This window comes from Amphiprion ocellaris, chromosome 15 (genome assembly GCF_022539595.1).
Source record: "Amphiprion ocellaris isolate individual 3 ecotype Okinawa chromosome 15, ASM2253959v1, whole genome shotgun sequence".
NCBI classification, from domain to species: Eukaryota; Metazoa; Chordata; class Actinopteri; family Pomacentridae; genus Amphiprion; species Amphiprion ocellaris.
Window position 1 is genome coordinate 875,707 of NC_072780.1, and position 26,601 is coordinate 902,307.

The following is a 26,601-nucleotide window of genomic DNA, read 5'->3' on the forward strand; positions in this document are numbered from 1 at the left end:
TCCTTCTGCTCAGCTCTGCCTTTTCCGGCGCGACGGGATGACGGAGCCGGGCAGGGTGAGGGGGACACCGTGGGGGACACCTCCTCCCCCCTGGAGGACCGAGGGGTCCAGAGCGGGGCTTTATCAGCTTAACTTTATTTTTAAAAATGCGTGCACAATAAATACCAGGAAGGAAACTGAAACACTTTGTCTACACATCCACCAGCCTGCAAATAAATGGGCAACTAGTCCACAGGAATGAGTTAGAATTTCAGTATTACACGTTCCTAGATGGATAAACACATTAATAGTGTTGGTGGACAGGAAGATGCAGTTGGAATCACAATCACTACCCAGGATTTTACACAGAAACAAGAGACACCACAGTATTGCTGTTTCAGCCTCTTTACACTGGTTTCCAGTATGCTTCAGCCTCTTTGCACTGGTTTCCAGTATGCTTCAGCCTCTTTGCACTGGTTTCCAGTATGTTTCAGCCTCTTTGCACTGGTTCCCAGTATGTTTCAGCCTCTTTGCACTGGTTTCCAGTATGTTTCAGCCTCTTTGCACTGGTTTCCAGTATGTTTCAGCCTCTTTGCACTGGTTTCCAGTATGCTTCAGCCTCTTTGCACTGGTTTCCAGTATGTTTCAGCCTCTTTGCACTGGTTTCCAGTATGTTTCAGCCTCTTTGCACTGGTTTCCAGTATGTTTCAGCCTCTTTGCACTGGTTCCCAGTATGTTTCAGCCTCTTTGCACTGGTTTCCAGTATGTTTCAGCCTCTTTGCACTGGTTTCCAGTATGTTTCAGCCTCTTTGCACTGGTTTCCAGTATGTTTCAGCCTCTTTGCACTGGTTCCCAGTATGTTTCAGCCTCTTTGCACTGGTTCCCAGTATGTTTCAGCCTCTTTGCACTGGTTTCCAGTATGTTTCAGCCTCTTTGCACTGGTTTCCAGTATGTTTCAGCCTCTTTGCACTGGTTTCCAGTATGTTTCAGCCTCTTTGCACTGGTTTCCAGTATGTTTCAGCCTCTTTGCACTGGTTTCCAGTATGTTTCAGCCTCTTTGCACTGGTTTCCAGTATGCTTCAGCCTCTTTGCACTGGTTTCCAGTATGCTTCAGCCTCTTTGCACTGGTTTCCAGTATGTTTCAGCCTCTTTGCACTGGTTCCCAGTATGTTTCAGCCTCTTTGCACTGGTTTCCAGTATGTTTCAGCCTCTTTGCACTGGTTTCCAGTATGTTTCAGCCTCTTTGCACTGGTTCCCAGTATGTTTCAGCCTCTTTGCACTGGTTTCCAGTATGTTTCAGCCTCTTTGCACTGGTTTCCAGTATGTTTCAGCCTCTTTACACTGGTTTCCAGTATGTTTCAGCCTTTTTACACTGGTTCCCAGTATGTTTCAGTTTCTGTAAGAATTCAGATTTCAGAATAAAACATGAGACTAAGTCAGGACTAGACTAGATCTAATTCCAGACTAGGCAAAGGCTGTTTTGGGTAATACTAGCCAAAGTGAAGGCGACCTTTCCAGCATAGTCTGAAATTTGAATCGGAGGAGCAAAGATTTTGTTTTAAAATGACACAATAAAGACATTTATCACATCAAGTTTATTACTGACTTTGACCTTTGTCCTTTTTATCTTTTGTTACATTTTTAAAAAAGGAAAAGGAAATACTTTTTTGTTCAGCACTTCAGAATTTCAGTATACTTTCAAAAACTTGTAGGATCTTTTTTTAAAAGAAGGACAAAATCTGCAAAGCTGAAGCTAAAATATTCTAATTTTTAGTCCCACATATATGCAAAGTTCCAAAAAACCTGGAGCCATAGTTTCCCACAATGCCTTGTAACATCTTGGTTAAAACTTGGTAAATACACACGTCTTTTAAACTCAGTGTCTCCAGTTTGGAACAGCTTTCTGTATACATCTGCATATTTATTTAAGACTCCACAGGGACAAGAGATATGTTTGGAACAACTGACGTATCATTTCTAAGGTGATGGTTAATATTCACTGCAAATCTTTTCTTCCTGATCAGTGAAACGTGTCCTAAATTCACATAAATGGGGGAATAATCCATTCACACTGTTTGTAGTTACATGATGAATATTTTATTCAACAACATTTTATCAGCTATGTACAGTACAAAGAAAAGTCAGCTGGGGTGCATCACTGCTGTGGCACAGAGAAATGTTAAAAATCACAGATATTCCTGCAGAATCGCCTCCTCAGTTTATTTCTAAACTGATTAACTTTGCAATTAAAGCCCCCCAAACATCATGGAAATTGATTTAGGCTTATTTTCGCTGCCCCTGAAACAGCAAAACATACAGATGGTGGCTGTTATGACTCCAGTCGCTGCACTTTAATCACAATAATTCACCTTAATTCAAACATACAAACTGCAGATGTCAATGAAATGCACTAGGAAGCCCTGGAAAATTCTCCCTTTTTCTCTTTTTCTCACTGATTTGAGTTACTTCAAGATAAAAAAAAATCTCAGTGTTTCAGGCTGAATGACCCGATGTGTGATTTCTGACACGTCTCCCACAGCGAAGCAAAGGGAAGCTTTCTCACAAACACACACACTGATTAACAGTCTAAACATGAGTGAGGCACGAAGAGCTGACTTACAGTACATGATACTCAGAGATCTATTTACACAGCAGGAACACAGAAACACAGACAGAACAAAAGACAGCAGTACAAGCACATTAATATCATTATAACATCCAAATCTGTGACATTTTATCATCAACTCCAAAGCTGCTGATTCGATACAGTTTGGATTTTTTACTGAGAAACCTGTAAGTAAAAAAAGGCAGCAGCGTTATCATTGAAATTTGTATTTAAAGATGTAAATTTCAGCTGCAGTCGGGTCGAAATTTGTCAGTAAAAATGCACCCGTTTGGAATTTACTCCACGACTGTTGCTAGGTAACGCGACCCGGTAGTAACAGATGCTAGCGGTTGCCACGGCAATGTCATCACAGCCAATTTTCCTGAATTTTACAAACTCAACAACTACAATCTGACGAGGCACACAGATGAAAACACACGGCAGCGACTGAGAGAAATGAAAGAGAACAGTGACGTTCAGACAGAAAACCACCATGTGCACCCCAACACACAAAGTAAAAACAAAAAAAACACGTGTGTGGCCGTGAAAGTCAACATAGAAATAGTACTCTTTTTAAAAAATACATATTTACAAGGTAATACTTGGAACTCTACTATGTCTTTGTACAGAAAGTGGAGGGTTTGGTGCAGAAAGTAGCCGGCCATGGTGAGGAGCAGTGGGTCCACATGTTCCTTTTCAAATCCTTTCACATGCTTTTGTGATGCGCTGCAGTCGAATGGATGTTTTGTTTTTTAGAGACTGAACTCTTGTCCGAAGTGCAAACAAGGTTTTACTTGCAGTCCCTGACTCACTAGTAAATGGGCAGTTTTGCTAACATTCGCTTTGGAAAGATGGTTTCAACTACGGCTGCACAACAGTGGAAAAATACTGATGTGATGTTTTGTTTTCCTGCAATATACACTATATGTTGCAAAATGAAAAAGTGGAGGGGTTTTCAGCAGATGACTTGAATAAGTATTTGGAAGGAGTTGATCATTCTAAAGTGATTTTGGAGGGCAGTGCATCTGCATAGAAAGTAAAAGTTAATCTCAAAAAAGCCAGAAAAGCACTGTCAAAAGCATTCAGATTTGGTTTTGCACTCATCATATAGAGATTTGTGATGATTTAAATGCTCAAATAACTGATGTTGCATTTCTTTTTTGTGACCAAATCACCCTTCTCAGTGTTCCCTTACTGTTTCTTGCTCATTTTGCTGTCAACAAACTCTGTATCTTTAAATTAAGATACAAAAACCCTCTTATTAGAGCAAATTATGTTCTATTAAACAGATTTCTCTTGTAGATAAGTGATACAAATGGAGAAAAGTGCAAGTTTTCTTATGCTATCAAGCAGCAAAAATAGCTGTAGCATGATGTGTTTGAATGATTTGGCCTCAAGTTGAAACCAGATATTGTGCAGCCGTAGTGTGACCCAGAGGGAAAAACTTGAAATGTGACTGCAAAATCCAACCTTGCGTTTGTTTCAAGTCACCTCAGATAAAAGAACAGCACGAAACTCGGAGGTCTTTGAAACTGCTGACATCACAAAAGGCAAAGGTGCGTAACAGGAAGCATTTTAACTCCATATCAGACTCAGGCTTGGAAAAAAGTCAGTGTTAGTGTCATACTGAAGGTAGTGGTGAAGGTGAAGCACAGACAGAAGCTGGACCTTTACAGGAGAGACCGAAAACGACACCGAACACCAGCAGAGAGGAGCGAAAACCACCAACCTCCCTCAGTGCAAACACAGTACAGCAATACAGCGATACACATCACAGCCGAGACCCTCACTGTGACAAATATTCATCCTAACAAGCCTCCTCACAACAACAAACATCAGTAAACTGACTTATTTTCACATCTCAATCAGATCTCACATTAAAAATGACTTGTCAAGACGGACATTTGTCCATAAATAACACAAGAAAGTACAGAAATAAATATGTTCTCAATGTGCAGCATGGGTGAAAATAGCAATTTTTTTTCCAATAAACTACAGTAATCCAAGCAGTCACGACAGAATATAGAAAATAGACTTTGTGTCGTACACGTTTACACCACACACGTTCTGTACAGTGTTTGGATACATAAACCTGCGATGCTACACATGGCTAACTTCACAGACCCAAATGATGAAGCCAGAAACTCACCGGACACAGTCTGACTTTAAGATCCTACAGACAATTTTAAATTCATTCTCATCAATTTCCATGTGGAAACATAAAGTTTGCCAGAAGCTGCTGTCAAACAAAACAGCATCATTTTAGGTTTTATTATTTAGAAGTGGAGCATGAAGCAATAGAGATCATGTAATAACAAAAATATATTATTCATACAATGATGTGTCAGTGCATTTGGGCTTTCATTTAAAGGATTTTTAGAGATATTCTCTGGATTGGATGACAATGAAACATAATTAGGACAAAGTAGCAGATTAATCTCATGAGAAAAAAGTAGAATTTTGAAGGCAGATTGTAGTTTAGCTCTTTCTTAGCCAGTTTCTTCGTTTTTCTGCACTGTTTTCTGCAGAAATAAATCTATCCGGGTTAAATAAAGCCCATTTTCTTTAAGCTTCCAGAGTAAAACAACATTACGTTATCAGCCGGCGAACTTTAAAGGACAAATAAAATTCAATAAAATCCTAGACATGATGTCGGATGATCAACACAAAAGCTCTTCAGGTTTCTCAAATATTGTTTGTAGAACTAAAAGCTCAGTCTGTCCTTCTCAAATAGCTTCTGTCTAAACATCTAAATTAAGTGAAAAAAACACTTCAACTTCATTTCAAAATAAAAGCACGGCATGCATGCACTTTCAAAGGACACTCCGTTTTGATTGAACACAAAACTCACAGTACGTAGACGATTTTCTCCCATTTTAAGTAGCGATTTCTCCCTTTGTGAAAAATATAATGCAAAATATAATATTCCACTTTAACGACCCTTGACAGACTAATCTTACCCGTCGTTTCCACATTATTAGCACTTCCCCTTTAATTGCCTCGACCCACAATCAGCTCCTACAGAGTTCAAGCTGAAGATTCTACGTTGATTGCACATTTTACTCTAAGAATAGCTTTGTCAGATATACGTTCAGGTAAATACAGCTTGGATTATTAGCAGTCTGCTAGCTGGACATAAAGCGCTGCTCTAATGCTCACTTTGCTGCTCGTCTGGTTACAAAAATGCGTATAAACCTCTAAATCTCTGAGCTGCACTTGGAGTGATGCACGTTTTACTGCAAAACTGCTGGGCAAAGCTCTCTTTAAAGTCACTTTTCATACTTCTGGAAAGCACTAAAACTCTGAATTTGCTTTTTAACTATATACTCTGTACAGAAAATTAATTTCTATGATAATAAATACTATAATTTCCCCTTCAACCAAAAAAATAGACATTGCACGCTACCCTAGTGGATCTACATGTGTAAAACGATGTGGTAAAAACGTTTTTGTTTGCAGGCCACAGTCATTAGTCCTAAAATTTATAAGCTATATTCCTGATTTTACTAACCACCAGTACTTTATCAATAAAAAATAGCCTCCCAACACTACAGCAATGAGTGCTTTTGACCAAAGGTGGCGCCAAACCCATAAATAAAGATTTACTTGTGGATTACAGCTTTAACTACGGTAATAAATTGAGCAGAACCTGTAGCTGACATTTAAACAACCGCATCTGAGGTTACACAAGTTGCTAATTTAAGTTCAGGACTTTGGCATTTTCTAAAAGGCTCTCATGTTTCTCAGCTCATCATCACCAGCTGAAGGCAGAGCATGAATTAAAAATAATATCTTATTGTGATGAAAATACTTTGAGAAAACTTAACAGCAACGAACAGAACACAAACTACAACTAGAAAGTTCCATTGCACTATAATATCCACTTTAAAACAGGAATGTGTGAATTTAACAAACGTGGATGGTCACTATCCGTGTCACCTCGCTCACTGGAAGAAGTTTATGGAGACGCCTGTACACGTTCAGAAAAAGCTCCACCTCTGCAATAACGAACATTCCGCCTGTTTTCGCCTGATTCGAGAAGTGTGTCGCCCTGGTGACGGCCTGTGTTGAAAGCGACTCACCCTTTTAATGAGTGCAGCTGAATTCCGAGGAATGTAGCGTAGATTTAAACCGAGAGAGGATTTAAAAGAAGGAATCGTTTGAGATTTCACAGAAAATTAAAACCATGAAAGCGGAAAGCGTGACCTTTCAAAAGGTCAAACCATAGAAATGGATGACGCTGTTACTCTCTTATACGTAAAATGAACTCGCTTCTGTGGCTCCAAGTTGGTGAGAATTTACCATGTTTTGAAACCTCTGTGATCATTCCTTCGTTTAGAACCTCTTGCACTCACTAAACCTTCATCTACACCTGCTCTATGCTGGTTTTTGGTTCCAGAGGTGTGGTCTCGGTGGGAGGAGGCGGAGCTTCTGCTGCTGCCGCTGGTGGAGCTGCTGGTGGAGCTGCCGGTGGAGCCTCCACCAACGGGACTTTCTCTTTCACCGGCGAGGCAGGAAGTGCCACGGCGGTGCTGGCGCTGGCAGGAGGCTCCTCGGTGGACGAGGAGGCGGCGGGTGGAGCGCTGCCAAAGCTGCGGGCGATCTCGTCGAAGGTTTTTCCCTTCGTTTCTGGGACTTTGATGAAGGTGAAGATGAAGAAGATGATGAGGAAGGCGGTGAAGATGAGGAAGACCCAGGGCCCGCACAGTTCCTAAGTGGGTAAAAGAGTCAGAATTTCATCTTTGTGAAATGCAATCTAATGGAAAGCACTAAAACTCTGAATTCGTTTTATACAAAAATCAATGTTTAAAATAAGAAATACTGTAAAAAATTTCAGTTCAACTAGATAATTGACACTGGAAACTACCCTCCATGTGCAAAATGATGACACAAAAATATTTTCGTTTGCTGGCCACAGTCATAAGTTCTAAAATTGATAAGACACAGTGACAATTTTACCAACCTACAAACTTTTACATAAAAAAATCCCCTCCCAACACTACAGCAATGAGTGATTTTTAACCAAAGGTGGCACCAAACCCCAACTAAATAAAGACAAACTTTTGGATTACAGGTTTAACCATGTAACTAATTAATTTACCAGGACCTGTAGCTGCAACTTGCTAATGTTTGCAGATTTTCATCTTTCAAAAAAAGAAAAGTGAAATTTAGTAGGATCTAATTTAAAGATTTTGCACCACTGCAGGGCAAATCTCACTTTAAACTCACTTTACGTGTTTCTGGAAAGTATTAAAGCTCTGAATTTGCTTCATAACTAGATATTCTTTACAAAAATCAATTTCTAAGGTAATAAATAACATCATTATTTTCCCTTCAACAAAAAAACATTGCGTGTTACCTTAGTGGATAAATAATTAGATTAATTATAGAAATTAATTATAATGTATAAACAATCGGGTAAATCTGATTTTGTTTGCAGGCCACAGTCATTAGTCCGAAAATTTAAAAGCTAGTGACAATTTTGCCAGCCTCCAAAACTTTTTTTTAATAAAAAAGAACAATCTGACACCAAAGCAATGAGTGGTTTTGACCAAAGATGGCGCCAAACTCCGACTAAATAAAGATAAACTTGTGAATAACTGCTTTAATCATGTAGCTAATAAATTTAGCAGAACCTGTAGCTGCTGGTTGCAACTTGCTAATTGTTGCGGAATTTCATCAAAATGAGAAAAGAAAAAATCTAATGGGATGTAATTTAAAGATTTTGCATAAAGAACGTCACAAAAGGTAAAATCAAACCAACACAGAAGAGTTCTAAAGAGTATAAAAAAAGAGAAAGGATAAGATGAGAAGTGTAAACCAGGACCACTATTCCTCCCTCACCTCAAGCTTGGGGAAGCTCATTCCAACCAGGAAGTTGGCCGTCCAGTTGCAGCAGCCGGCCACAGCCATGGCGGCCGGGCGGGGCCCCTGGGAGAACAGCTCGGCCACAATGAACCACGGGATTGGACCGGGGCCCAACTCAAACATAGCCACAAACAACATGACAGCGATGATGGCCATGTAGCTCATAGCGGGGACGTGTTTCTGCTCAGACACAGAGAAAAACACCACGCAATGACTTATACTGCGATAATATAATATAATATAATATAATATAATATAATATAATATAATATAATATAATATAATATAATATAATATAATATAATATAATATAATATAATATAGTATAATATAATATAGTATAATATAATATAGTATAATATAATATAGTATAATTTAATATAATATAATATAATATAATATAATATAATATAATATAATATAATATAATATAATATAATATAATATAATATAATATAATATAATATAATATAATATAATATAATATAATATAATATAATATAATATAAGCAGGGTTTAAATTTCATGATAATCTCAGGGTTCGTCAGTGTCTGCAGCAATAACACAATTTCTCATCCACGGTTTAAAAAAGTAATAATGGAAAAACATAAGGAAAAGCATCGAGGCAGAAAAGATATGTTTAAAAACAGTTCAACATTCAAAAACTGTTTATAATTATGTAAAATAATTCTATTTTTAAGATGATTTAAATCCAGTGAAATGGTGTAATTTTACAGTCATACATTGTAAAGAACAAATTACTATTTGGAAAAGTACAGATATTTTTGATACAGTTTTGGCAATGATATGAATTAATTAAATTTAAATACATTTTCTCAGCGATTTTACTGGATCATCTGTAATTTAGTAAAACTGAGAAAATCTGTAAAATTACTATTCAATAGCAGCCATTTTTCTATCTTTGATATGCATATTTCTTCTTTCAACGATCTGTAAAATAATGATATTTGCTGCTAATTTTAATACAATAAAAATATGAGATTTTATAGTCAAATGCGGTAAAAGAACAAATTAGCATTTGTAAAAATAGAGATATTTGATGTGGATGTTTTTTTCCCATTTTTGTCTGTCTTTTGTGTATGGTTCATATAAATGAATGGTTTTCAGTTATTTTATTCCTTATTTTCTGTAAAATACACAAGTATTATTATTATATTATTGCATAAATTCTATAAATTTGTATTATATATTTATATATAAATACATATTTATTTAATATATTCAATAATAGTTATTATTATTATTATTATTATTATTATTATTATTATTATTATTATTATTATTATTATTATTATTATTATTATTATTATTATATTGGTAAGTAGGTAAGTTTTTTCCATGACTGTATATTGCATATAGTTTGTTATTTTTTAGTTTTTATTTTGTTGACAGGATCATTCTGCATCGTGTTCAACCCTCTGCACTGACCAGCAGCAGGGAGACAGTCATGAGCAGAGCGCTGATGGCCATCCCACCCAACCCCAGCAGGTGCAGCGTCCTTCGTCCTGCCTTCTCCACCAGGAAGAGCTGCAGGACACAGACAGGAAGGAATGATGTGCTGCTGAATGCACGTTAACACGAGCAGGAAAAAGAAAAACAAACATGTCGACGTCACTCACGGAAACGACGGTGAAGACGGTGTTGACGATGCCGGCTCCGATGGTGGCGTAGATGGGCTGTTTGACGCCAGCGGAGTCAAAGATCCCTGTGGAGTAGTAAAACACCTGAGGGATGGAGAAAGGATGAAAAAGAAAAGATGAGGGATCTGATATTAAATATTGTAGAATAATATTTGTATACATATTTCATAAGTCATTTTCTTGACTGCCTCCAGCTCTTATAAACTAATATTTCTAACAGAAGCTGTGCTGCTCTCAGTAAAAATCAACCCAAATATCCACGAAATATAGCTAGACTGTATTTTATGGTAATGCTACCAGTGATGATCCTCCATATAGAGACTGGATCAGTTTGATACAGAATTTGATGCTTGGAATGGGATTTGATGGTCCACAGTGAAATCTAAAATGTGCAAACGCAAGTGTTCAGAACTTCCAGGGATTGTTCCAAGTGCAGCAGGAGCACTGGGAGCAGAGTATCGCTGGAGATGAAGGGGATGGTGGCCAAATTTAAACCAGCTAGGGTTTTGGATTGTATGTGTAAGCATGATATTTGGTGATTGCGTTGCGGATATTTTTAATCCTAACCACAGAAAGAGTAGCTGTTGCCAAGGCAACAACTCATGGGGATTGAAACTAACTAACTAACAGTGAACTTGTGTGTGTGTGCAGCCTGCTGCTGACTCACAGCGTTGATTCCCGACAGCTGCTGGGAGAGCTGCAGCATGACGGCGATGAGGAGAGGCTGCCGGTACGCCGCCGAGCGGAACAGCTCAGCAATGGTCACCTTCTTCTCCATGGCCATCTTGGCGCTCTCCTCCTTCATCTCCTGCAGATCTTTGCTCACATCCTCAGTGCCGCGCAGACGCACCAGTGCTGTCAACAGGAAACAGACAGGATGTATGATCGATTACAGGAGTAGAGTGACTCGGGTTTGGTGCATAAATCCAAGTTTTTGGTAGTTTAGTGACAAGAAAATCATGCAAAAGAAAACACAGGGCTTTCCATAGAGGAGCAACAGTCACTACAGAGTCACAGAAACTATGAAAGCACAACAGAGCAGCTTAGAACTCTTTAGCGCGTGCAACACTTTTCTGTTGGAATTGATTTCATTATCCAGAAATCTGAGCCACAGCGGCTTCAACTGCTGATTCCGAAACCCATATTTGTTTATGTTTGTGTCAGATAAGAGTTCTGAAGGAGAAAGAGGTCAGAGCCTTGATAGGCTTCGTGTTGAACCAGTGCCAGAATTTGCAATCTGTTCCAGGACTCTTTGATCCAAAGCATCGTCCTGACTCACCTGATCCCACCACTGGATATCTGGAATTGCTTCGTTCTTTATGTGTCTGCTTTGCTATCTTTTTTCCTCTCTTTTCTCCCTCGTTTTTTTTACCGTGTTCACAGGTGTTATTAATACTGTAAAACTGGCGGCTCTACATACTGTAGATATTCAGCTGCTTACATTTTTACAACCTGCAGCTCTTCACATCAACTCTAGAAAGATGTTTTGTCATGCTGAATGCATCTGTTCTCTGTAGACTGTTCATGAGCCATGCTGCACTGATTTTATTGATGCAGTATGTTTTATGTTCCTCTCAGTCTCTAGTTTGTTTCCAAACTTCTCTCATCTCGTCTTTGTGGAAACTCAGCCTGCAGTTCACCTGAAAATTCTCAGTTGAGTTGGTCATGGCTTTTTAGTGGGACTGAGAAATACAGATTTCTTAGTTTTTTACATAATCTCATGCAACCCTTTTTTCTGGAGCATAAAATACGCAAATAAAATGATTTTGATGAAATAATGCAATTTTAAGATTAGATTTGGTTAACTTTGTCAACCAATGGCATACTGCAGATGAGTAGCGAGGAAAAATGAAAGTCCAATCATTCAGTTTTAATAGTTTCTGGCTGATAAATGCTGTCATTTTGGTGACTTTCTTCAAACTGATGGCAGTAGTACTACTGTCAGTATGACTGTCAGTACTAACCGTAACTGTGTTTGCTATAGAAACAGTAAAAGTAGCAGTAGTTTTAGCAGTAGCTGTGGTAGTAGCAGCGATAGTAGCAATAGTTCCAGTAAGTTCTGCAGCAGTATTTGCACTAGTGATAGTTATGTGTAGAAGTAGGAGTCATAAAGTAACAGTACCAGCAGAATGGATGAGTATTGTCAGTCATTGCAGCAACAATAGCATCAGAAATGGCTATAATAATGTAGAAATAGTAGTGATACTACGTATAATTGTAGCAGTAGGGTTGATAATTAGTCAGTTTTAAATTGAACTCATGAACTAAAAAAATGCAACGAGCAAATCTTTAAACTGTGTGTCAGTGATTATAGAAATTCCTGCTGTTAGATGGTATTTTATGAAGTGACGCTCCATCACGTTTGAATTTTTTTTCCACAGAGAATACTGAATTGAACTAAAAAATAACTATATCGCAAATCAAATCACAACATCTATCAGAAAAATCCCACTGACATATTTTCATGATTTGTTCAGCAGTGTGGGTGGTACCTTTGCGTGCCTGCTCCTCCTGTTTCAGGTTGATGAGGAGGAACCGGGGGCTCTCAGGGCAGAAAGGCAGCAGGATGCACTGCAGCACAGCGGGGGCCACAGTGAGGGCCAGCAGCAGGGGCCACAGCTTATCTGAGCCCAGCAGAGCCTCCAGACCGAAGATCTAAGCAGCAGTAACACAACAGGAGGGTCACAGTCACAGCAGGGCATGATCATTTTTAAGGCCTCTTGGGGTTTAACTGTGTCCTTCAACCAGCCTGAACACAACCTGACATCCTCTGGTAGGTCGTTCTGAAGTAGGAACTAAAGGTGACACGAATTTTTCTCAGCTGCAGAATGATCAAGGATCAAAGACTCAAACTCAACTTTAAAAACTCATTATTTTAGACTTGCTGTTTTTTTAATTGGTTTTATCACTAGTTTTAATATTTGTCATTGTAATAATTTTGTCCTTTTGTTGCCATATTTACTCTTAAGTTCTCTGTAACTTGTTTTGGAAATTGCTACATTAAGAAAAGACCTATTAGTAACTCTCTGGGGTGAATGTATAATTGCAGGACTTTTTGGAACATAGCTGACAGGTATCATAGTTGACATTTTAGCTGTTTTCAGGCCTATAACCAAACACCACATGGCATTTTACAGAAAGATTCTTCAAAATATTATATATACAACTGAGTAAAATTGAAAGTTATTTATAAAGATATTGTAGTAAACCTGTTGATTACTTTCTATTAAATAAGTCAGAAAGCCTTGGAGTCTGGCCAGTCTTTTCTTCAGGAGGAAATGACATCATGTGGAGCAGGTCATGTGATCTGGAATTAACACACTTCCTGGAGAGGTGTTTTTGTAACGGGGAACTTTTTTTTTTTTTTTTGGTTACAGTTTCTGGTTGAAAAATTGTGTCATTTTAGTGACATGCTTTTAGACCACATGCATTTCAAACCCAACAGCAGGTTATGGCATTTAGAAGATTTAAAATCTGTATAATCAATAATAACGTATCAGTTTTGTTTAAACCTGTTCCAGTTAATTACATTAGAAGAATTCTGTGAGAAATTCAGTGAGTATTTCTGGTTGCTGATCTCAAGATGTAAGAATCTCACATTCCCAGAGTGAAACTGCTTGTAAAGCTGCTGACCTGTGCGATCAGGATGCCCACGACCACGCCGAGCTGGTGCAGAGTGCCGAAAGCTCCGCGGAGTGGTGTCGGTGACACCTCGCCCACATACATGGGAGTCAGGCCGGTAAACAGGCCACAGAACAGGCCGATGACCAGCCGACCGGCGATCACCATCTCATAGGAGGAGCAGATGGTGGAGAAGCCCATGAGGAGGCCTCCAATCACTGCCAGGGAGTTCACCAGGAACATGGAGCGACGCCTGGGAGGGAGGAGGGGAAAGAAACAGAGCATGAGCTGTCAACAGTATCTTTCTAGACATACTATTTGCAGATTTAATGAATGCAGTTCAGTGGAGCAGTGATTAAGTTCAATGCTGTTTCTTTCTGAAGGATGGAATAAAAGAAATTGCTTTCTGCAAGATTATCACTTTTGAACTCAACTAAAATGACATTCAAATTTTTTTTCCCATTAAAATAATCCCTTCCTGTCTTAAAATTGTTTGGATGTACTTCAGTTGCTTCCTCTAGGAATGTGCAGCTCTATCAGTATCCTCCTGAGAACTGAGGGGAAAAAAAGTATCTTTCACTTTAACATTTTGGGGGATTTCCTGACTTTTTGGAGCTAAAACAACAACTCACAATATAGAAATTGTTTTAGTTTAGAAAAACAAAAAAAGCAACGCTTCAAAATCAAAACAGGCTGACAAGAAAACAAGAATTTCAATCCATTTTCTAATGAAACTTTACCACTCACGTTATGTTGCGGGTCAAATTGGCCCATTTTAAAGTAAAACAAAACTAAACAAAAAAAGATTGTTCAAATTATTTTTCAGTATGAAACTTCTTCTGCTAATCAGCATATAGCATGAAAATGGTTCATTTCACATGTTGTGAAACTGGTGCAATGTTTGTCTGCTTCTCCTGACACTTTTGAGAAAAGATGTGACTTTCCCAGTTGTACTTAGCACCTGGATGCATGGACAAAATTTAGACATAGGAAACTGGTATTAAAGGAACTCTTATATGATATGAATGTTACAGAAATGCATGCCCTGCCCAGCATAAAGGCTAGAGGAAAAGATAACCAGTGAAACTAAACTATGTACCTTGTCAAACAAACAGAAATGTGAAAAAAAACAGTAGTTTGGTGCTTAATGTTTGTACAAAGCCAGACCAGCCTTTTCACCCTAACGCCAGCCTTAATGCTAAGCTGAGCTACTTGCCTAATCTGTTAAAATCTTAAAATCTAAGTAAAGCTTAAAAAAAACAAGTGTTTCCACTGTGAGCTCTTGAGTGTTTTCAGGTGGATAGTGAAACTTAGAGGCAAATGGAGAAATGACAGAACAACTCTGGGGAACATTAGAGCTGACTTCCAGTCAGACAAACTCCATTAACAGTAACGGCTTGTCATGTTTCATCTGAGTCACACAGGAAACACACAGAGCCATTATAACCCTCCGTACAACCAAAACCTGCCGATGGGATAGAAAGGGATGTTATCTTCCCCAAAATGTCACCATTTATAGGCCAGAATCCACAATCCCTGAACTCATCTGTGATGTGCAGTTTTGTTAGGAAAACTCGAATCTGAAAATCATGATATTTCCTCAAAATCACCTTATTCTGCATGTCTTATTTAAAAATTCATAAAAAATAAACCATTTACTCTAAACAGATTCTGTAAAAACTAAAAAATTCTGTGTGGCTTGGTCAAACCTTGAAGCCATTATTGACTCAGCTGTGACCAACAGTCGCATTACAAAAATTCTTCAGGTGAACTGCAGGCTGTGTTAGCACATACAAAGCAAGGCCACAATTGTGTTTGTTACTGGTAGCGGTGGTGGTATTATTGTTGGTAGCTGGAAAAAATGTTGTATATGTTGATTCCATTTTTTTAAATTCAATTTTTGTAGAATAAATAATCAAATAAATTCAACCTCAGGTTTTCTTTTTTCTTTTTTAAGGATTTATGGCATTTTAAGTATGTCATACTGCACAAAATATATTTTGGAGTTCTTTATAGTTATGGTTGTGCTGTTTTCATAGAGATGCAGGACTTTAAATATGCAGTGAAAAAGAATCACACAGTGAGTAAAAATGTAAAAGAAGCAAAAAAACACACAGAACTTGCTTGGAGTTCAGAAGGGTAAAGCAAAATGACATTCAAAATAAAGAAATCCTGCTGTGATATTCAATATGTTCAGAAAAACTGAAACTTCAGACACGATGATCGAATCCAAAAGCTTCTATTTAAAGATGATCGTGAGAAAAACAAAAGTTTCTGGTTGTATCGTATGATGACACCAACAAATCTCACGTCCTACCTGCCAAATTGGTTGGCCATGACACCGACGCTGAAGGAGCCCACCATGCCGCCCACACTGAAGATGGCGACAGCAACACTCCAGACGATGGTCTGGACGCCCTGGCTGATGGGCTCGCCATAACGCTCCATCCAGGTATCATTGAAGAAGGATCGCAGTTTCTGAGATGGAAGACAGGGGAGAAAATGAAAAAAATGAAAGTGAAATAAGACGACAGATGGCTTTCTCGCTGGGGTTAATACAAAAGGAGAACCAGAAACTAATGGTCTGGGCTTAACATGAAGACTCAACGCAGAAAGAAAAAGCTAGTCTGACTCTGTCCTTAGTCTGCACTGGGCACGAGGTGGGACAGCAGAGGTAAAGACAGTGGAGGTGTAATGGGTAGTGCTGGAAACCAAAGGCCAGGTTGTGTTGAAACACAAAGTTTATGTTCCATAAAACAGTACATGTCATAGTCTTGGATGTAAAGCTGATGGGAGACATTTACAATATCAGCCCAATGACACAGATCCTTCTCCCTAATCTGCACAAATATTTTCATTCATGTCCAATACATTAAAAATGCCTTTTTTTGGCTTTTATCCCTACTAGATGTCACATAAAACAAGCACTTAAAATGCATTCAACTTCTAAGGCAAAATGTGAACTAAAAACAAGCTAGACACTGTACAGAGAGGTGCAGCTTCCTCTATTTTGTCCATAAGGGCATTCACAGATCAGATAAAATATGTCCTAATGCAAAAATGACACAAGCTGTCACACAAAGTGAACTACTGAATAGAAACGACAAAAACATCAACATGCAAAAACAATACTGAGGTCAAAAAAATCTCATAAAACTTCCCCATAACCACAAATTTTTGTTTTAAATGTACTTTTTTGTGCACAAGTCAAACATATGCAGACTGGCAGTTACTAAGCTAATAGAAACTAGATGTCTCCTCCTGCTTCATGCTAAGTTTAGCTAGTTCATACTGACTGGACAGATATGGCATGAAAAATACCAAAACGTAGCCACAATCTACTGCCAGTGGGATGAAAGGGATGTTATCTTACAATTTAAACTTTAAAAACAGGAAGAATTGTCAGACTTTCAACTTTCCGACAGTCCTTGAACTAATCAGCTGTGACGTGCTGCTCTGTTGGAACCCTTAACCAAATCTAAGCTTAACATTAAAACAATAAAAAATGTGACACAGCTCAGTTAGTTCAGTTTTCTGTCACCGAGAAGGAAAGAAAACAGAAAATATTTACATTTAAGAAGCTGCAGTCAGAGATTTTGGACATTTTATTTTAAAGAATTACTTAAAATGGTTGATTGAATGCCAATATAGTTGGTGTGTAACTTAATAGGCGACAACTAATCATTTAATCATTGCAGCCTTCATGCAAAGAGTTTCCATCCTGGCATCACATATAGAAACAACCCAGCTGGAACCAACCTGCTCTGGAGCGTTGATGACTCCGGTGTTGTAACCGAACTGCAGAGAGCCGATGACGGCGGTGGCCAGAGAGAACAGGAGGTAACCTGTTACCTGCTTTTCCTGGAGGCACAGAGAAGGGTAAATACAGAAGGAAAATGATTAGAAGAAGAATGGAGAAAGCAAACAGAAAACGGAGATAAGCATGGAGAGATAAGGAGATGGAAAGACAGACATAATAGACATGAAATCGGAGCTCGTAATGGGATTTTAGATCACTGCAGCAGACAGACAGATGTGAAAAAACGCCGACGCTGACGACAGACAGGCCAGTGACACACAAACATTTACATCAAACAGTGAACTCGTGATCACCCACACACCAATACTCATATTTTTGATTTTCTACACCTGCTACTATTACAGCTCTTCTACATATTTTTGTTGTATTTTCTGAAGTCTAAGTTTAAAACTAAGTAGCGTAGAAAATTGTAAAAGACAGAGGGATACACAACTGTTGGCAAATGTACCACATTTGTGCACTATTTTAGTGTCTTATCTACGCAGAGCAGCATCTTATTGATCAAGTGTTTATGTGACTGTGTTTGTCTTTCATGCAGCTAATCAGCTAAATGCTAATTCAATACTGAATCCGTCCACCTGCTCCTGCAGCAGAGCTGGATCCCATAATGCCTTCAATTTATCTCTTTAATGCAATCAGGGTGAGCGATACAGGATCTTCCATCATTACAATCAGATGTTAGAGACTCTTGTCCATCCTCAGTCAGACACGTGAGGAATAATGATGAGTTGTGCTTTGGTAACTTAAACGTTAACCATTATGTTTATTTATCTTTGATCAGAGCAGTCTCCTTCTTCTCGAATTTCAGTTTTTTTTTTACTTTGAAGAACAGTCTTATTAAACTGCTAATCAAGTGAGAAACACACACACCCCACTGAGGATAATTACGGTGTAACCACTTCCTCGCTCATTTCTGGATTAGCAGGGAGTTAGGAGGTCAAAGTTGTGACCGCTGGAACCACCACACTGAGCTTCAAAACTCAGCTGTTTGACTATTAGACTAGACGTTATGTTTGGCAGACACCCAACACTGCACATCATCAAGCATGGTGGTGGCATCATCATGATATATCATTATCATGTTTCCAGGCAGCAGGCCCTGGAAGGCTTGTAAGCCAAAGTAAATGCAAAGTACTGGGAAATCCTGGAGGACAATCTGATGCAGTCAGGAAGAGAACTGCGACTTGGGAGAAAATTTGACAGATGAGACAAAGCAAACAGCCAAAGCTACAGAAAAATGGTTTAAAGACAACAAGGTGAATGTTCTGGAGTGGCCAAGTTAGAGCCTAGACCTCCATCCAACTGAGAATTCGTGTCTGGACTGAAAAAGGGCTGTTCACTCACCATCCATGTGCATTTCAACTTGAGCTTGGGCAGTTTTGCAAAGAAGAATGGGACAAAACTGCAGAGTTCAGATGTGTGAGACTGATGGAGAGGTATTCATACAGGGTCAGTGCTATAGCTGTGGCCAAATATGCATCTACTAAATCACTTATTTTACATTATATGCTTTATTAATGGCCGTTGCTTTGTATAAATAAGTCAAAATAAGCCAAATTATGCTGGCCATGATTCAATGTTGAAAAGCAATAAAAGTGAAATAGTTCTATAAGCACCGTAGCAGTCAGAGGTCAATAACGGTCAACTTCATCAAACACCTCTTTACTTCTGTTAAACGTTCATTAATCGATCCTTCACATGAGATTCAGGTCAGGCTGGGTCACAGCAGCAGAAATTAGGCCACTGTGTCTTTGTTTGTGCTGATGTTGGTAATTCAGGCACACAGTCAGGAATAAAGAGACTCGCTGCTGACGGGGCAGAGCTGGCTGCTGTTATATGAGACGGTACGGAGATGTGGTCCGGCCTCAGGTGATCCGTCGCCCTTGGCAGCAACAATAACACAACGAGGTCAGAGGATATTAGCCTGCACTGCACTTCTCATTTTAGTCAGGGGGGCGTCGGCCAAACACCGCCAATCAGAGGCAGCACAAGAAGCAGGGACAGGAAGTGTTGTAAAGGTCAAAGTAGAATTATACAGCAGTGTGATTAGAAACTGCTCGGAAGATTTTATTTGACTTGTAAAGCATATAAAGTATAAGCAGCTCAGTGAGGACACATTGTCTTACAGTGTGTCAATACTGCACTATTTCATCCTCATTTCTCATCTCTGTACATATTGTAAATATTATTACTACTGTTCTATTATTATTTTATTTCTATTACTACGTCTATTGCTACATAAGTTGCTGTAACAATGTGAATTTCCCCTGGCATGGGGAGAAATCAAGGACTATCTTATCTTAATCTGATGGTAGAGTCAGTAATATTTAGCAGAAGATTTGACATACAGGCTTTTTATCCAGTTGATTTTGTCTTCAAACATTTCAGCAAATACATATTTCAGCCTGACATCGAGCCAATGAGCCATGAGATGAATCGTGATGCCTCTGAAGTAATAGATTATGCTGGTGTACGAAAATAACTGCAGCATCCTTTGGTAAAACACATTAATATGGAACTGACTAAAGGCACTAATATGCAGTTAATGAAAGGATGGATGGATGGATGGATGGATGGATGGATGGATGGATGGATGGATGGATGGATGGATGGATGGATGGATGGATGGATGGATGGATGGATAGATGGATAGATGGATAGATGGATAGATAGATAGATAGATAGATAGATAGATAGATAGATAGATGCTGATTTGCTGACTTTTCTGAAAGACAGAAAACTTTAACCAATAACTGCTTTTCCACGCAGAGCAGAACTTCACATATTTCATCTTTAAAATCAGTAAACTGCATCTGTAACTGCAAGGACAGGTTCCTGGAAGCTTTGACTGTACCTGACACAGGTAGTAAAGGTTCATAACTCAAAGTTTAGTGCAGTTCAGTGATTAGTTTGAACCTGAAATGAATTTCTGCGTGCAAAGCGTTGGGGAATTGAACACTTCAGACAGAATAAAACTGAACCTCCATCATCTGTCTGAAATAATCAGCATCACGTCAGTTAATTAACAGACAGAGGCAGAGAGAAAAGAGCCTCGAGCCGCACATAAGATCCAGATTAAACTCTGTGTGGTGTCTCACAATGCAGAAAACAACCCTCAACAGTCCCACAAAAGATACACACACCTCCTCCTCCTTCTATATTTACCCTAAAGTTCACCTTCCTCTTTCTCTCTGCCAGCGTCTGTGTCTGTCTCAGGTTTTTTTGTCAAGTCACAGTGACTCAGGAGAAATTGTAGGTCACATGACAAAACCCAAGCTGTCTCAGATGGGGATCGATAAGAAGGTCAGATATCAGGACAACTGCTTTTTGGCAACATTTTGACATTTATGATCAAAACCAGTGAATTACTGGAACACTGTGCTGCATGTCGGTGACAGATCCTAAATTCTAACCACTGAAATCCCTCTTAATCTTACGAATGTCGGATACTTTCTTTCCAAATGTGAGTGTTTTTGAACAGTTCACCTGAGCTAGACTAGGTCTGGAGTATCTTGTGCTCATTCTTGTAAACATGAGAAGGATTTTAAAGTCCCATTTTGTTTATACAAATCTTGGAAAACAGGTGACAGCGTTTGACAAGGCAAATAAATAACTGGTCTCCTAAAAACACCCTCAATAAGAAACTCCTGCAGCCTGTTGCAGCTCACACATTTGCTGAACAGATGCCGTGTTACTATAGCAACCGGTGTCCTGAGGGCGGCATCTGATCACATTGTCCTACAACGCACAAATCCGCTCTGATATATCGCATGATTGCAGATTTAACAACGCAAAGCAGATTTTTCCTTTTCATGTTTGCTGCACATGAAGACATTCACAACAACTGGAATGCAGCTGCTGTACAGCATGTTCTTTAACTCTGCTCTCTTACAAAACAAAATGTCTGCATTTGTTTGTCTTCAGCCTCCACCTCTCCATTCACCCAAGAGTGTCCACATCCCTGCCTCGTCCCCCTCCCTCTCCTTCCCTTATCTCCATGGCAACAGCCTGGAGGTGACAGTTTTATTGACACAGGCTGAAAGCAACCACAGAGCAGCACTCATGCACACATGCTCATAAACTAAGCTAACATTTCTGCTAATTGCACAGCAGCAACATGAACACAAACCGAGTAGCTGCAACATTAAAACCACCGATAGATTACGTGAGTCATCTTGTTACAACGTCCTGTTTGGAAATCTCGGCTCCTGCTTTCATGTGGATGTTTCTCTACCACCCACTGAAACTCCCTGATGGAACGAGAGATGGACTCAATACCAGACAGGCGTTATTGTAATGTTGTGGCTGATCGGCGACACACACTGACCTACATCTGCTCCCAGCCAGTTGACACCGTTTTCCTCTGGAAGAGTCAATCAACCGAACTTCTGAGTGAAAACATGAGGAAGGGTGAACGCAATGAGCTGTTTTCAGGAGCGAACTCAATACACAACAGGCTGTTTTTCTGTGCGTGAGGGTCAGATACTGACAAGCTGGTCAATATGTGATGTTAGAAATCAAGCACAATGGAGCAGGAGGAGGAATGTAGAGTTGTGCACCCAAGGGACACACAACTACACATAAGAGTGTAAATATATTAGTTGCTAAATGTGTGACGACGTACACATACCGTCTGGAGTCAAAGGGCAGAGTGTTAATATTGTTTAACGATTAATTTGGTCATATTAGTCGCCTTCCGCAACAAACTTGTCATGCTTTTGTTTTCTTTTTGAAATAACAGACTGAATTCAGATACTTCAGGGACACATTCAACAGTTTTTTCCTCAAATTTTTGCATCAAACAATTCTCAGAAGACAGCGAAAGCAATAAAAATGTATCTTTCTGTGAATAATTTAGAATATTTGTCAACATTGTCTTGATTTTCTTTTGAAATTAACATTTATTCTCCATTTTTGGGGTCAAATTTGGACAAAATTATCGCTAAAACTATACAAAAAAATTTGCATTATTAGTATTTTCGACTGGAAATTTGTACATAATATTACTGATTTCATTTTGTTGAACATGTTTGTTTCTTTTCTGGTGATGTGTGGGATTAGTCTGTAATAATGGATTTTCAGATTCAGAAAACTTGATTTGTCCCCAGGGAGCAATTAAAAAGACACGTAGAGCAGGCAGTGCAACAATGATGTAATAAAGAGAGGGATAAATATATATACAAATCTAGCAAGCAATACAAGAATAAAAATAAAAAAGAGAGAAATAAGACAAAAAACACAGCGTAAGTGACATACTAGTGCAAATATGTCATACATAGTGCAAACACGAATGAAAGGAGGTACAATACTTTCATTGGCATTTTATCAAAAACACCCCACAGTTTACTTTTCGTCCTCATTTGTTGCACCTGTTTCATTATTTTTCTACTCTGCTTAATGATTTCCTTCATTTCCCAGAGGTCCTCTGCACAAACCCCAGAGGATGAATGTAAAGGCATCAATAGGAGGATGCATCGATATGTGTACGTGCAGAAGGACATGCTCAGTGAGTGGAGAGATAAGTGTGTCTTTATAAACGCATCTTAGAGCTTAATTTCTATTGTTTACTCCAGATGCAGGAGCTAGAAGCTGTCTAAAAATACTTGTAACTCACTAGAGTGTCTAATTTGTTTTTACAGATGTAAATTAATCTATTTATTGGCAATATACTTCCTAAAAGAAATATAAAGACAAAAAAATAACAAAAAAATAGAACATTTAAACTCCCTTTCTGTGTCTTATTGTGAAATATCTTCATGAACACACAGGAGAAACTAAAGTCACACAAATGCAACATGTTCGTTTCCTCCCTCACTCCATTCCTACTGAACAAACGACAGCAGAAATGGCTCCATGAAACCCTCCAAACACACATGATGTTCTTTAACACACATCTGCAGCGCTCATGCGTGACTCACAGAGATATTATGGTATGTACACAGGACCATACTGCCCACACAGCTCAGCTCAGACAGCAACTACACTCCGCACACGTCACACTGCACAACTTGTTGCCACCATCATTCAGCTTTTTGGGGGGATTTCGTTAAAAAAAATGGATATGAGTCACAAGAGAAAAAGAAATAAAATCACTCACTTGGCCCTCCATGTTGTAGTTAGATGATCACAGGGCAAAGAAAGGATCTGGGCAGCTTCAAGTGCTGGTTAAATCTTGCAGGACCCGCCCGCCGGCGCTGAAAGCTGCAAGAAAAGGAACGCACCTCGTTAGGCGCTGTCCGTGGTACCGAGCCGGCTCTGCACACAGGACACGACCGCGTCCCCTGCTTCTCCTCCACGAAACCGACCTCCAGCATCCAACCTCATACCTTTCACACAACACACTTGAGGCTAAGAAGTAGGTGAAATAATTAAATGTTCACCTTTGGAGGCTGGAGTAGGTCAAACTGGAGGAAGGAGCAGATTTACAGCCCCCCAAAAAGACGCCCAAATCTGCGCACATTAAAGGACACTCACTTGTCGTGACTGCGGAGGCGCACAAAGAAAACCCTCCCGGAGCTGCAGAGGTCGGAGCTTTTTTTGCAGCAGAGCCTCCCTCCTTGTCTTATAGAATCATCCGGGAGCGGCGAGGAGAACCGCACGTACCCGCACGTACTTGTTTTTATTATTTTTTTCCCCTGATCCACCAATGAGAGACTGGAAACGCTGGGATGCCGTGACGTGACTCCGCCCCTCCGATTTTTACGCGCAGAGACTCATGACCGCCGTGCATCATCACCGCATCACCGCGTCCCGGGAGGCAAAAGGCGGCGTCTGTATCCTGTTATGGTCGCAGGATTCATTCAGTTGACGAAAAAATGTGGGCGCATGCGCAGATAAAGGGAGGGAGGGAGGGGTGGATCGTGAACCTCCCTCACGTCCTCAATGCCTCCTGTCCTCCTCGCCTTCCCATGATGCCTCTCGACGTCGACCTTGACAGAAACCGCTGGATGCTGCGGATGCTGATGCAACGCGGCCCGTTACCAGGGTAATGGAGGATGCTGGAGAGAGAGAGAGAGAGAGAGAGAGAGAGAGAAAGAGAGGACCGCACACAGTTTTAATGGAGATCACGTCTCTAATTAATGCACACATTGCAGTTCTCTCAGTCTGGTGATTTCCTCGTGACACAAAAAAAAGTCAGCTGCCCCCACGTCATGCAGGTTTGTGTAGAATGATGACGCAATGAGTTGAACGTGTTTCTAATCTGACTCAGTGAGTATAAAAAGCTCTGCAGTGCACGAGGCCACTGCAGCTCCACCGACACTCATCATGGAGATCGTTCAGTTCCATTTGGTCAGAAATAAAGGCTTCATTTCAGGATTTACAGTCAGTGTGGAGGAGATGTTGTTAAAATGCCCAGAAAAATAAATAAATAATTAAATAAATAAATAAATAAAAATCTGAGCTAAATGCAGCAACTAGATGAACCCTGGAATGAGATGGTTTCCTCAAATTTCACTCCCATGATTTGTATCTTATATAGTGACATTTTTGAGCGACTTGCACCTCTTATTGTTTCATCTATGCCATTCTATTACATTTTTAACATACTTTTGCATTAATTATTCAGTTGCCAACCTAATCACTGATATATATATATATATATATATATATATATATATGTATATATATATATTATATATTTTATATATATATATATATATATATATATATATATATATATATATATATATATATATATATATATATACACACACATATATCTTTACAGGATTTTGCCCTTTTGTTTTACTTTTTTCCCTCTATAAAATTACAGACATCTTGAACTTGAATCTGTTTTAATTTAGATGGACCGTTGAACTCAGGCTTCAACATACTGTATTTCTATTCGATACAATTAGTGACATTTATATGTTCAGAAATGTGTCACCAGAAACTGAAGTTGAATCTTTTATAGCTGAATTTGAATTGCTCAACTTGAATGATTTTACTAAAAACTTGAATTTGTATTTCTGAGATTCAAACTGAATCCCAGTAAACTTGAAACTGAATGTATAATGTTCTGAACTGGAATTAAGCTGCTATAAATTATACTTGTTGCTCAATGAAAATTCTGCTCTGTGCATTTCAGTTTTCACAATTCAGATTCAGTTCTTAAAATTCAGATTCGGATTCAAATTTCTACCCAAGAGACTGACAGAAAAAGAAGTGCATCATGTCAAAATGGACCAAAATCTCTGAGGAATGTTTTCAACAACTTGTTGACAGTATGTCAGGAAGAATTAAGGCAGTTCTGAAGGTAAAAGGGGATCCAACCTTTTACTAGCAAGGTGAACCTAATAAAGTAGCCAGCGAGCGTATTTACATAAATATAAATCATTTATCATTCTCAATTATATCCATCATCTAGTGACCGATTTCATTGTCTTTACAGATGCAAATATAAAAAACTAAAAGTACATATGATCTCATCTAAAATTAGGGCCAGAAAATGTATTTTAATTACAGAAAATTATTTTTATGAAATAGATGTACTATTTTTTGCAGTGTGTTGGAACAAATAATCTTTATTCCCCTATTTTAAAAGGAATGGAGGGGATTTAATAAAACATTACATGCTGCGTTTAGATTTTTATTCAGTACATACCATCAAGATCTGTGTTGTCTTGCCAGGCTGCCAGTGTGAATAAAGGTGGACTTAACCACTTCCTGATTAAGAGAACAGATTAATATTTAATATCTTACAACATGCAGTCTGTGCACCGTGCAGACTGTTGGCAACAAGCAGAGTCTACAGAGTTTAATCACCTGAGTAATGGTAAATGGTCTACATTTATACAGAGCGCTTTTTGATGCGTTTCTCATTCAAAAATTCACACAAGTGCACATAAAGGAGCTACTGGGCAGGTTCACCATCTTACCCGAGGACGTTACATCTGTACATGTGGACAGGAGGTGACGCAGATCAATCCACCAACTCTGCTCCTGGTAGAAAACCTCTCAGCTACCTGAGCTACAGTCGCCCCAAAATCAAGGAATCATAGTAAAAAGTAAATAAGTTAAAAACAACTGTAAATCAGGAGAGGTAC

The 26,601-nt window shown here is 39.0% G+C and overlaps 1 protein-coding gene across 3 annotated transcripts; it reads right to left on the reverse strand.

Moving 5' to 3' along the window:
- Positions 1-2,053: 2,053 nt before the first annotated feature.
- Positions 2,054-26,584, reverse strand: LOC111568090 (solute carrier family 2, facilitated glucose transporter member 1-like). Of its 3 annotated transcripts, none has more exons than XM_023269565.3 (13): positions 26,434-26,584; positions 26,160-26,221; positions 24,029-24,552; positions 23,652-23,755; positions 17,494-17,595; positions 16,052-16,212; positions 13,747-13,987; positions 12,606-12,768; positions 10,781-10,968; positions 10,093-10,197; positions 9,902-10,000; positions 8,429-8,632; positions 2,054-7,295 (listed from the first exon to the last, which is right to left on the reverse strand). In XM_023269565.3, the coding sequence occupies exons 4-13, from the start codon at positions 23,661-23,663 to the stop codon at positions 6,951-6,953; spliced, it is 1,620 nt and encodes a 539-aa protein (XP_023125333.2). In that variant the 5' UTR covers positions 23,664-23,755; positions 24,029-24,552; positions 26,160-26,221; positions 26,434-26,584; the 3' UTR covers positions 2,054-6,950. The 3 variants fall into 3 exon arrangements, with proteins under 3 accessions (XP_023125333.2, XP_054873915.1, XP_035803728.2); XM_055017940.1 differs by having other exon boundaries at positions 23,935-24,552; XM_035947835.2 differs by lacking the exons at positions 23,652-23,755; positions 24,029-24,552; positions 26,160-26,221; positions 26,434-26,584 and adding an exon at positions 21,882-21,900.
- Between the last annotated feature and the right edge of the window lie 17 nt (positions 26,585-26,601).